Here is a 13,260-nt window from a genome sequence, read left to right as displayed (position 1 = left end):
TACAATGAGAAGAAAGCTACAGGCAAGCCAGGAAGAGTGTCCTCACCAGATACTAAATCTACTGACACCTTGACATTGGTTGGACTTCTCAGCTTCCAGAACAATGAGAAACAAATATTGTTTAAGCTATCCAGTGTATGGTAGTTTGTTATAGCAGCCTAACAAAGACAATCATATATAAATGCTACATTATTTTCTTTGTATAGCAGCTCATAATTTATATTACTCATCTATAAATAAAGCTGATTTCATCCATACAAGTCACTTTACCAATGAGAAAACTGAAATTCAGAAAGATTAAATGACAATTTAGTGAATGGTAGAACTGGAAATCTCATCACTCTGTAATATTTACCTTCTGGGGGGCATAGTAAAATCTCATTTATTTAAAATTACATTAATTTTAAAATAAACTACATGTCTTTTATAAGCAAGCACTATTTGCTTAATTTCTAAAAACAGCCCCAATTACTATTCTTATCATTTTTTTTTATTCTGACCAAATGCCACACACTTAGTGTGTACGTTTAATGGTCAACAAATTGTTTTCCTTTGAGCACATCAGAGAGGTCTTTAATGGCATGAAATTTTTTTTAGAGTTTATAACAATGTTACAAAACAACATCTATTTCTAACTATATATTCAGGCTATCTTTTTTTCTTAAGATTTTATTTGTCAAAGAGAGAGAGCACATGCAAGCACATGCACAAGCAGGGAAAGCAGCAGTTAGAGGAAGAAGCAGGCTCCCTCCTGGTCAAGGAGCCTGACATGGCTCAATCCCAAGACCCTGGGGTCATACCTGAGCCAAAGGCAGATGCTTAACCGACTGAGCCACCCAGGTGTCCCTAGGATATCTTTATAATATTTTCATGTGATAATAGCCATAATTACTGTCTCTAAAAATAGCAGTCTCATATAGTTTTTTATTCTTACACAAAAATAGCAGTTGCATATAGTTTTTTGTTCTTATATACACAATATACTTTGATAATATACCCATTCATATACAATAGATTAACCGTTAAAAGCTGAAGAATCTGATTTTTATACTTATTGGCTGATAATTCTGTTTTACTCTAAAACTGAATACTGAAAACTGGGGTAAACATATGAACCGGCAAAACTCTTTAATATAATTAAATACTTAACCTAATTTAGACCACTGAAATAAACATTTATTTTAAATACCAGGCATAAATAGGTCTCCATTAAATATAACTGTGGCAAATATACTTTGCTTACTTAGGCAATTTCAAATCATGTCGGTATTATATTAATACACACTTATCTAACCAACTTACTCTACAAAATATTATAGAATTATTGCTAAATGTATTTTAGCATTTGCAACCAGAACAATAAATTCTTTATTTTTAATATAAAAATAGTATAGCATTATTATAATCACTAATATACACACAGATCCATGCATATATTTGGTATCCTTTCCAATTATACTTAAAGTCAATGAAATAAACAATATTTATTTCACTTCATAAATATTGGCTTTGGCAAGCTGAATTATCTCCTCATTTTGAATATTTATTTATTCATCAATGAGCACAAATCCAATTATCTATGTAAGATGGCATATTATATAAGCTCCCTAAGTATCTTTCCAATAACAGTACCAATTATATAATAAGCATTAATTTTACTTTTTAAACAAGCATATTTGTTTAATTTAAATATATATTGAATAGATATTTATGTTTTATATTTATATATATATTTTTAGTTTTGTTTATAAACATGTAATGTATTATTAGCCCTAGGGGTACAGGTCTGTGAATCGCCAGGTTTACACACTTCACAGCACTCACCATAGCCCATACCCTTCCCAATTATATTTATATATATTAAGTGTAGATATATATTAATCTTTATCTGGTATACAAAAGGCACAGATATTTAATTTTATCTAATCATTTTCTTCTAGCCCCTACTATATAATTTTGAACAAATATATCTAATATCAATTATTTCCTGACCTCAAGCAGTAACATCTGCAGAGAAAACTCAGTCTCCAATGACCAATTTATCCTTACAAATTATAAATACAGCATGGGAATTTAACATGAAGCTTTTCAGTACCATAAGACCATTTAATTATATCAGCAATTCAAAAAGTGCACATCTATTTAAACAAAACTAATCACTGAAAGAAGGGACTACTACAGAGATGGCCACATAGGGAGGAAAAAAGAACTCATTTTTTAAAAATATCACCTTTGAGAGAAATGTATAATGAAACAGGCTGAAGGTATGCAATTCTGAAATTTAATACAACTTCTCTTTATTTAAAATTATATTCCCCAGTGTATCCCATCACAGCTTTGCTGATTCCTTCTAAATTAAAATACAATTTTCCTCTGATCATTGATTTAAAGGATGTCAAACTTCTTATAAAAAGGGTTACTTGGCAAAGTTCAAGGCAAAAGAGCTATTTTAAAATGTTGCCGGTATCAAAATTCTGTTTGGATACTTCGAAAGAGAAATCCATAAATGAAGTACCTTTCTTCTGTTCTTTTGGAAGAACAGAAAAAAGACCAGACATTTTAAATGAAAAATGTTCTCACCCAGTGATTCTTTCATCTCTATATGCAAGAGAGGGACTGGGATTCAAAAAGTTCATCAGCAACAAAGCCTCACTCAGTTCCATTTAGGAGCTGTATCAGCCTGCTACCTGATGTTATGTAAGAGTTTCCTTCCATTCGGAAGAGTTCCTAAAATGGGTACTGTCAAAGGCAGTAAAACTATAAAACCCGACCTACTTTTTTCAAAAGATTTCCATGGATCTTATGGCAAGTATAATTCCTTTTAGAGTTGGAGCTATCCTCCTTTCAAGTAAACTGTGTTGACTGAAATACGCTAGCAAATGCTTCACTTTTTAAGGGTTAAAATACAAATCCGTAAAATATACACACATTTCTCAAATTTTTATCTCTAACAGTGAATGTCTACTGGTGCTTTCCGCATACATTGGCTTTCCTATCTATTGTAAGCCTAGTATCATTCTGAATAAGCTCACATTAAAAAAATTACCCATTTGGAATACATTTATAAAATTTAAGCAAACAAATTAGTCTGATAGGAAAGTCTGATAAAACACAAATGTGAATTTTAAAACATATGTTACTTATAAGAAAAAGATTCGTTGTATTTATAAAGCTGTCGTGTAGTTTTCAGTCTTCGTTTTAAGAATGAAGCATTACATTCTTGAGAGGGAAGAAGGTTAATTAATTAAAATGGAAGCTATTCAATACTTTTTAAAAAGAGAAATTAATTTCTGGGTTCTTTTAAATTCCCCATTGTCATAAAATATAATGAGAAATGCATTTCAAGTAAATTCTCAAGTCAACCACACAGCATCATTATTTACAGATACAAAATGTCATCCTTATAATTCAAATAAAAGTGCTGTATTATTCCTACAATTATTGTGAAAACATCACTGAGAAGTTCACAGAGATTTAATTCCAAAGGGAAGGATAAATCATACAGACTTATGGAAATTATATGCACAAGATAGCATGGCACAATGAACACATTTTTTCACATGATTTACAGTAATAAATGACTCCTTTTATTTATTCATTTTTTAATATTTATTCATTCTTAAGACTACTAACTTCATTTTCCTTAAGCAAGGCTTACAAGTATAAAAAATAGCCTGTATTTGTTATGCTCAATTTTCCACTTAACTATAGTTTACATTGAATTGAGTGAAAATGAAGTGGTTATAAATATTTATAAATAAGTGAAACAAAAAAATTAACTTCACAGCCTAAAGCACATCCACAGACTTTATGCTGCATATCTCATAAGGACATAGCAAAAAGATATGATAAACACTGTAATAATGGACTTTAGTTTCATCAAAATGATAATCTTATTAACTACACATTTATTACCCTAATTTCAAGTTTCCTTAGAGTACACAGGAAATAAAATTACTCTGTGCCCATAGAAATCACAGCAATATGAGACAAGAGATCACTATAAGTGTTTCTCCTATTGTGCCAAAACTAAGGGAAAGTCCAGAACAAAAGTACTCAAAACAGGCATTTCCTATAAATGCATAATTTAAGAATAATTAACCAGAACAAGGATTAAAGGATACTCAAGATAGGCTTAAATTCTAGTAATATACACAGAAGGATAAGAATAAACTTATTAATGATCAATGCTCTCCAACTACATGCCAGCAATCTTTGACTATAACTCTGCAGAAGCTTTTTTAGTATGTATTGTTAAAATTAATCATATAAAATGTATCTTAAATGGTTCACTCTTGAAAGCTAATATTATAAGCCATGATGTTCAAAAAAATCCTAAATATAAAAATGCAAATTTATAAAGTATTGGAATTCTGTAATTAATTCTATAAATAAAGCTATCCTAGGATAAAAGGCAAAGGAATGAAAGGAACAGTAGATAAATTTATAATCAGTACTGGGGACTAGAAGCTGTAAGTTAAAATTCATATTAAGACATCTATGTCTTTAGATGTAATATATAATGTTCCAGAAAAAGTAAGGAAAGGAGAATAAATGAGGCTAGCCTTACCATTAATACTACAAATCATAACTGAAAAGTTATAGTTTCAGTCTTTTTTCTACTTTCTTTAATCATAAATAAGTATGTTCATGACCTTATTTTCAATCTGGCTTATATACAAAAATCACTTTTTGAAGCACTGCCTATTATAAAAGGGCTATGTCTTTTGTACATGAAATCAATGGGGAAAATAAACAGTAAGAGTTATCCTAGTTATATAAATAGAACTAAATTCCTAGGAGACTTTAAAGGTAAATATTAAAATATGTGTTTTTGGCTCAGAAAATATATACCTAAGGAAAACCCAAGATAAGGCTAATTAAACTGAATATACTCAAGATTTTTTTGGATTTTATTTATATAAGTGTGGAGAGGAGAAGTAGAAAATTTTGTAATATGCCCATACCCAAGTTCTTGCTTTCTGTCTACCTGGCAGAGCAGTTTATTTTAGAAAGTGGTGAGGATGACAGTGTGACATTATGACAAATAGGAATGGAATCAATGCAAATGCAGTAGGCCAATCTAACTTTAGAGAAGATGATGGTTTTAATGAATGGATTTATTGAATTTCAAGTAATTAAAAATTTATTTGGACAGACCTAGATACTTTAAAAAAACTGTGTTTGTCAGCATTCTCATTCAGAGACAGAACTTTGATAAACTCTAACTGAAAAGATAATATATATTTTTTCTAAAACTAAAAGTCCTAATTTCTTAGAAATTGACTGACTTTCCTCTGAAAGTAATATTTGTGATAGCAGAGGAAAAGAATTCATTTCCTTAACTTCTTAGTTAAGAATGGTATGGCCCAAATTTCCACTGGATCTGCTGAGAAAGCAGAGCTAAGTCATAACTGGCCCATGTTAGTATCTTAGCCTAAAAAAGACAGTGCTAACACTAAAAATGAAATTAGTTTCAAAACCAGAATTCTTAAAAAAAAGTTTTTAAGTGTATCATTGATATTTCAACACTTACGGCTATCGTAACATATGTTTCCTAGAGCCCTGCCCGTTTGAAGTAGCACTTCCTGGTCTTTGCTATTTAGCAGCTGCACCAGTGGTGAAATCAATCCGGCATCCACACATGGAATACGCATAAATTCTGAAAATAAGAGACATATGTAATTAAAAATCTAAAAATTCACAGTTTACATTATCATGTCCTTTAATAAAATATCTACCCACTCTGAAAGTGTTAAAAATGGCTTACCATCTGAAGGATCATTCTGTTCAAAAGTAACTCTACTAAATACTTAGTGAAATAAGAACACAAAATGAGTAGGGTCATATTTTTCTTTGTTGACAGTCTCTATCATAAACCCAAAAGATTTTTAATTAATTTTCATTATACCTAATTGATCACTATTTTCTTATAATAATGAATGTGCTTGGGAAGCAATATATGATGACAGGAACACTTGGCAATGTTCCTTCCATGAGCCTGATAATTAAAGTACTACAGTTATAAACTAAGCCATCAAATTGTACAAATTTTCACATGTTCTCTTTTTATTCACTGTATGTTCTCTAAAAGGACAAAATATTTTTCAAAAAGGTTTGAGTGTATCATTACAAATAATAGGTCCTTTTCAATTGCTAAGACCTGGTAGAATCATCTATTCCTTAATTCCTACTTTTTGTTTTTATGGATCACTCACATCTGCTGTTATACCCATAAATTCATAGGTCTCAAATACCAAATGTTAAGTTTTCTTATACTTCTAACACATTTTTCATTGTCTCCCAATGATACCATCATAGTCATGATTATTAGACATAAATTTTTTTATAGTGTCTCATGATGGACTATTACAAAATTGAGGGATAATAATGATACCAATTAATGAAAGTTCTCCAAATAATCAATATTGGAACCATCATTTTGGACATCAAGACATACTGTAAGTCAAGGAACTTAGTCAACACAGACCTAATTCCACATCCTATAACCCATCCTACTAAATTAAAAAATCATTGTCTTTTCACTATTATTTTCAAGGGGGGGGGGGGTTCACTCCTTAGTCTGTTCCACAAGTACCACCATAAGAAATCTTCCCTCTCTTTTTCTCCATTTTCAAATTCCTAGAGCACATCATATAAGGCTGTTATGTGAGCTGTTACGTCTGAAACAACTTCTTTAACCCATGACATAGCTATGAGTCACAGAGGTATTCTTCTCTACCTAAACAAAAGATTGCATTCCTATTACATCTCTTACTTACTTACCACTGTATTATTGAAAACTCTCTATAATTTAAACTTCCAAGATTTAAGAAGTACTTCTTACTTCTAAAGCTAATCTTTAAGTCTACTGTTGATGTTTTTTTTTTCCCTTTCTTTCTTTTTTTTTTAAACTCCATATTGGGAGTTTTTCCTATTGGGAAAATGAATTATGCTCTAAATAATTTCAAGAACTCAATGACCATCTTCTATAGGGGATGACATATCAATCTACTTGTCTACCTCTTAAGTTAATGATCTCCTTGGGATCTTTATATATTTCAAATCTTAAAATAACATGTCACCAACTCAAATTAATTAACTTGAAGATAGATATTCATTATCTTTTCTACCTTTCCCTATGCCTAGTTTCCAACAGTGAAATAACTACTAAAATAAGAAATTTACAAATAGTCTGATTTGCACTCTTATTTCATAAATTTCATTTCCTTTGGACCCTTATTTCTCTTTTCTTATTTCATAACTGCTGTTGTATTTTATTGTTTTGCTTCTTTGGTTTGTTGTTGCTATGCTTCAGGCAATGGCAACATTGATGAGTTACTATTTTTGTTTGCTTTGATGCTCTAATGTTCTATATGATACCAACATAGCTTTCAAAATTCTGATGGTACAATCAATAGTAGAGAGTTAATAATTATGGGAAAATTACAGAATCAAATAAAACTGTTCTAAACTTTTTCTTAAATACCAAAGCATACAAACACCATTAGTAGGTCAATTGTACCTCATTTTTTTTTTTAAAGCATATAATTAAATAAAATAAAACTAGTATATTCCTTGGCTTTCAGTGTAAAGGCAAGACTGCCAGTCCCTGGAAGAAGCAAACTCCCTTCTAAAACCTTCTGCTTTTCAGTCAGTTTGCTTTTTAACTGCAGACTGCAGTTCTCTTTAGCTAGTTTTAAAGACATAAAGTTATCTCCTTTAGGTGGATATATGTAAAAATAGACCAGGAACTTATAAGAAATATGTTTAAAATATTATATTCAACATACATTATTTATTTATATATATGTAAAAATAGACCAGGAACTTACAAGGAATATGTTTAAAATGCTATATTTAATACACATTAATTTATACATATTATATATATAATATTATAGAGGTTATAGAATGAATGGCTGTCACAGTCATCCTTGTTCACAGGATTCCCACCACACATACCCCTAGTTCATACTACATGAACTTGTTACCTGAGCATAGCTGGTGAGACTCTGACTTGAGGCCAGACTATATACCGGCTGGCCAATAGCCTATCAGATGTTCTAGTTCAAAAATCTGCTAAAAAGGACGATAGCAAGGGACTGGGAAAAAAAAAAAAAAATCAGATCCTTTCTTCTTAATTTGAACTCCAGAGAACTGAAAAGTTCTTGAGGAGGGAGGGAAGGACTGTCAGGGGAAGGCTGAAACTGAGATACATGCAGAATGACAGTGAGTGAAAAAACCATAGTCAGGGGGCACCTGGGTGGCTCAGAGGGTTAAAAACCATAGTCAGTGAAGGCACTGACTATGCAGTAGAAGAAGCCACTAAGTATTTGTATACTTCTATGTGTGTCTATACACACATAGTTTTTTGCATAATGTGTGGACTTCAACATAGAAATTCAATATAGAGCTTCAAGGAATAGGCACTGCTCTATATTAATATCAACCCAAATTTATTAACATAAAGTTGATTTCTACTGAAGAGTATTTTTTTCCTTTGATTATAGTGAAACAATCAATAAATGTTTGATAGAATATTTCTATTTCTTTCTGAATCCAGTATTTTTTTTTTTTTAAGATTTTACTTACTTATTTGACAGAGATCACAAGTAGGCAGAGAGGCAGGCAGAGAGAGAGGGGGAAGCAGGCTCCCGGCTTAGCAGAGAGCCGATGTGATGCAGGGCTCTTGGGGCTCAATCCCAGGACCCTAGGATCGTGACCTGAGCTGAAGGCAGAGGCTTAACCCACTGAGCCACCCAAGCACCCAGCATCATTCCTTTCTTTTTTGCTTTTTCTTTTCCAAACCTACTTGAATTACACATTCATTCAGCATCATAGTGAAGTACAGTACTGTGATGAAAATCATAGTTTTTTAAATAAAATCTGCTTTTATTATATCTACTTATCAAATATTAAAAGCCTTACATGTACATACTTTCCTCATTTTCAGCTGCCTAAAGGAAATAAATCTATTTTACTAAAACTTATATAAGCCTAATAAAAACATATGGAGTATTAGAGTCTACTTTAATGTTAGACTAAATAGTAATGTGAATTCTGAGTATGAATTTTCTCTAATAACCTCCCTATAATTATTAACTATTAGTTTTTTATGTTTTTCATTAGAAGAACAAGGACAACTATGAGGTGTGAATACATAGGAACCAGTGGCTTTCACATGTAGGTTGCTGAATTGACATTTTTAATTTACACTATATTGCCTTTTGTTAAAAAAAAAAAAAAGTTAATACTGGTAACTGTAACTAATTCATACAAAATGACTGAGGTTAAGCTTCCAACACTGCAATATCAATGTATACTTAAAGCTACTTGACAACGTGGTAAACTTTATTGGTTGGAAGCAGGTAATCAATTTTATTCAACAACTTTTCTAGAACATACACATATATTTAATACTAAAATAAATATATACCTGTTATGGAGTAGAGGGCAAAATTAAAACAAATTTATACGACAAAACAGGAGAATTCCAGTTTTCTAGTGGTGGCTTCTCCACCACTTGTACACTTGAACTCTTTTGTTCAGAGCATTCAAGGAGAAAAGTTTGATAAACACTTTTAGAATCTGATAAAGCACGGATGGGGGAAAAAAGCATAATGTAGATCCAAATTACCGATTCTGTATCATTTTAGACTGTGATTTGGTTCTCAAGCTTTATAGGCATGAGGATCACCTGGAAGACTTGTTAAAACAGACGGAGTCCCCAGTCTTAGAGTTCCTGATTCAGTAGGTCCAAGTGGGAGGTTCCAACAATTTGTATCCTAATCAGTTCCTAGTGAATCTGATGCTGATGGTCCAAGGCAGGCAACCAGTGTTTTAGAGGAGTAGAGGAAGAGACACAAAGTAGTTCACCTTCTGTTTGCTTTTTACACATTTTAACTTCAGTTATCAGCCTAATCTTTCAGGTCATATGCTGCTATCCCTGCATTAAGACCACTAGTACGCTTTCTACTTCTATCATAAAATCTCATTTACTGAAGAAAAGTAAAGAAGAAGAAGAGACAAGGAGAAGCATAAGTTCCAATTATTATCATGTAAGTGTTTGAATACCAGCTTTACCACCTACTAGCTCTGTAAAGATAGGCAAGGTATTTAACCTGTTTTCTCATGTGCATAAAATAATCCCATCTCATATGGGGTTCTTATAAGAATTTGAAATAATGTACAAAACACCTGGCACAACCAGGCACATTAATATACCTTGAGAGTACAATTCTGAAAAGGAGGATAGATAATTCCTATCTTGCTTATTTTTCCTTTGCCTCAAATCTGTCTTAAGTATATTATACAGGGGAATACTTTATTTAAAGGTATCAAAACCTTTTACTGTAATTTATGCTCATAGCTATGCACCTACATTACACTTGCTCATGAAACTTCTTGCTAATCCTCTGGATTTTGTACATTAGTACATAATCAGGTATGTTAATTTTTAGAGTTTTTTGTATGTGCAAGAGTAAACATAATTATATTTTAAGATTAATCTGAATCTAAGAAGTATATGCTAATATTTCTCCTCTGTAGTTACACAAAATTTGCAGCAGAGGGAAGACGAACAAATCAACTTTCAATCTCTTTTTAACTCTGGTTCATATAATCTTTTTTTCATTGTCAAGTTCCTAACAGAGAAGAAAGACAAGCCTAATCAATGTACTCTGTTGCATCATGCTCTATTTCTGAAGATATTATATATTTTTAAAAGAAGATTCTAATTTACTTTCTCAGCCAATCACTTACAAAAACAACGTAATGATTAAGCAAGAAATGAGTATTTAAATGTATTCCATTTATTTTAATCAGTAGAGGTTAGTGATATGCTGTAACAAGCCTCTGACTAGCAGTATAAATTCTAAAAATTCTATTATGTCTTTAGAACATAGCTGTCTTCTATTAGGGTATTACTAGCAGCAACCTATAGCAGGAGTATTATTATGAAACTGTGACAAAGTGTTATAAGGAGTGATATTATTAAGAAATATCATAGAGGAATAGCATTCATTTCACAAAAACTTACTATCCAAAATTTCTGAATATATGTTATAGTTAGTACGTAGACTCATTCTTAAGAGATTTTAAGGAAAACACTGATTTCTGGAAATCTATACTGTAATTCCCATGAAGTTAAAAATGAACCATCTGATCTTAAAAATCAAGCTGTATTGCATCTAAGGGAGATTCAGGTAATGGTTCGTCTAGGTTAACAAACACCATCTAAAGGGGTTCCATTCTCAAGTTAGATCTGCTTCAGGAGTTCTTTGTTATCCCAGGGTAATCACTGTCTATTTGGAGGGGTTCAAATCTGCTTGAAGCACACGAAATATTCCCTTATCACGAGGAATCTGAACAGTTATGACCAGCTCAAATCCAAAGGGCAACATAATGATTACATAATTACAGTAGCTTTCACATGACATACAAACAATAGGTGTCAGTTTTCATCCAACAACTAAAAAACAATGTACCAATATAGAACTTCATTGGTATTTGAAAGACATTTTGAGAGCCTCTAAACAAATGAAAAAATTTCATTGCAATTTTTGTTTTGGTAACACAAATTAACAAATTGTTTTACTGGGCAAAAAACAACACATACTGATACTTTACAAGGCCACTTGCCATACACATTATACAAATGAAGCCAGAATTTTTAAAAATTTCTTTTCTTTGAAGTATAATATATGCAAATTGCTAAAATAAAAGTCCTAAAAATAATACCAAACTTCAAAAATTGAGGCACACTAAAGATACTACATTAAGTATGGCCTTCCCTTAGGCTTAAAAACTGCTTTAAGAAGTCAGTGTTTTTCTCAAACTGAAATAAACACGTGCAAATATATCTGCTAAAATACAGTTCTTCCTACAGATCTCTCACTAGATCGAAACCACCTCTACTAGAATGGATTAGCTACTTTATAATCTAAGTTTTGCTGTCTTTGAGATTTTTCCATAGTATTCTTACATGAAGACTTCAGAAATAAATGTGCTTCTTGGAGGTGAGTACAGAATATAGAACATCTATTCCAGCTGTATTGCTGCAGTTAGACCCCCTGCCCCAAATAAAAGGAAAGTTTATCTGGGTATAATATAGACCAACATATACTCATGCAAAACAACATAAAGGTGAGGTCTCCTGTGACAATAAAGATGAATGACTCAATAGCAAGCTCAAGAATCCTATTATCAAAGTAATACATGACACAGATGTGAAAAGAACTAGCAGTACTTTCCTTTAATTCTACTCTGAAGGAATGGAAATGTATGAATAGAATGACTGTAACTATAGTCATTTTCAACAACTATATGGGAAAACAGTCAAAGAAAAAAAAATAGAAGGAAAGGGACAATGTCTAATCTATAAAATTAAAACATAAATTAATAAAACATACTGACAAGTGAGGTGTAAAACTGAAGATGTTCCCAGGAGAAAAGCTCTTGAGGAAAACCTCACCATTTTTGGCTACTTCTGCTATGACGTTAGCTACTTTGGCTGTGCAGGAAGACTGTGGAATCAACAGACTTGCAAACAGCTGAAGTATTCCACTTCCTTGGATTTTTTCACTCGTTTCCATATCTGTAAGAGATACATACAAAGAAATGAAAATCTTCAACACTAATACTGACAACTTTATCTACAAGAAAGTCTTCAAGAATTTGCACCATCCATAACAGAAATTAGTTCAATGTACATTCAAGTATATACATTTACATAAGTATAAATATATTTATAATCTTCAGTTCAACAAGTTCCTTTTATCTTGAGTTTTTATTTGCACAAAACACTTTATAATACAATGTTCTGTCTATCTAAAGTCAGATTATAAAGGAATCTTTTCTGAATATACCACTGCATACCACATTTACTTTTCAATGTTAGTTCCAACCTCGTCTATTCAGATTAGAAATGCTTTTTTTTCCTACTTCCCTTCTGAACTTTTTCTTTTTCTTTCTTTTTTTAAAGATTTTATTTATTTGAGGGGCGCCTGGGTGGCTCAGTGGATTAAGCCGCTGCCTTCGGCTCAGGTCATGATCTCGGTGTCCTGGGATCGAGCCCCGCATCGGGCTCTTTGCTCAGCGGGAGCCTGCTTCTCTCTCTCTCTCTCTCTCTCTCTCTCTCTGCCTGACTCTCCGCCTACTTGTGATTACTCTCTCTGTCAAATAAATAAATAAAATCTTTAAAAAAAAAAAAAGATTTTATTTATTTGAGAGAGAGAACACAGAGAGAGAGTGAGAAGC

General features: G+C 31.9%; 1 protein-coding gene across 4 annotated transcripts in view; it reads right to left on the bottom strand.

Annotated features, from left to right (window-relative positions):
• Positions 1-13,260, bottom strand: part of RAP1GDS1 (Rap1 GTPase-GDP dissociation stimulator 1) — a 160,255-nt gene that overhangs the window by 84,959 nt on the left and 62,036 nt on the right. For all 4 annotated transcript variants that reach the window (XM_059376242.1, XM_059376243.1, XM_059376252.1 and 1 more), the window contains exons 3-4: positions 12,476-12,598; positions 5,537-5,662 (exon numbers count right to left, since the gene is read on the bottom strand). In XM_059376242.1, the coding sequence (XP_059232225.1) occupies positions 5,537-5,662; positions 12,476-12,598 (249 nt within the window). The remainder of the gene's footprint in view (positions 1-5,536; positions 5,663-12,475; positions 12,599-13,260) is intronic.

This window comes from Mustela nigripes, chromosome 1 (genome assembly GCF_022355385.1).
Source record: "Mustela nigripes isolate SB6536 chromosome 1, MUSNIG.SB6536, whole genome shotgun sequence".
In the NCBI taxonomy this organism is placed as follows: Eukaryota; Metazoa; Chordata; class Mammalia; order Carnivora; family Mustelidae; genus Mustela; species Mustela nigripes.
This window is presented reverse-complemented; position numbering and strand designations above follow the sequence as displayed.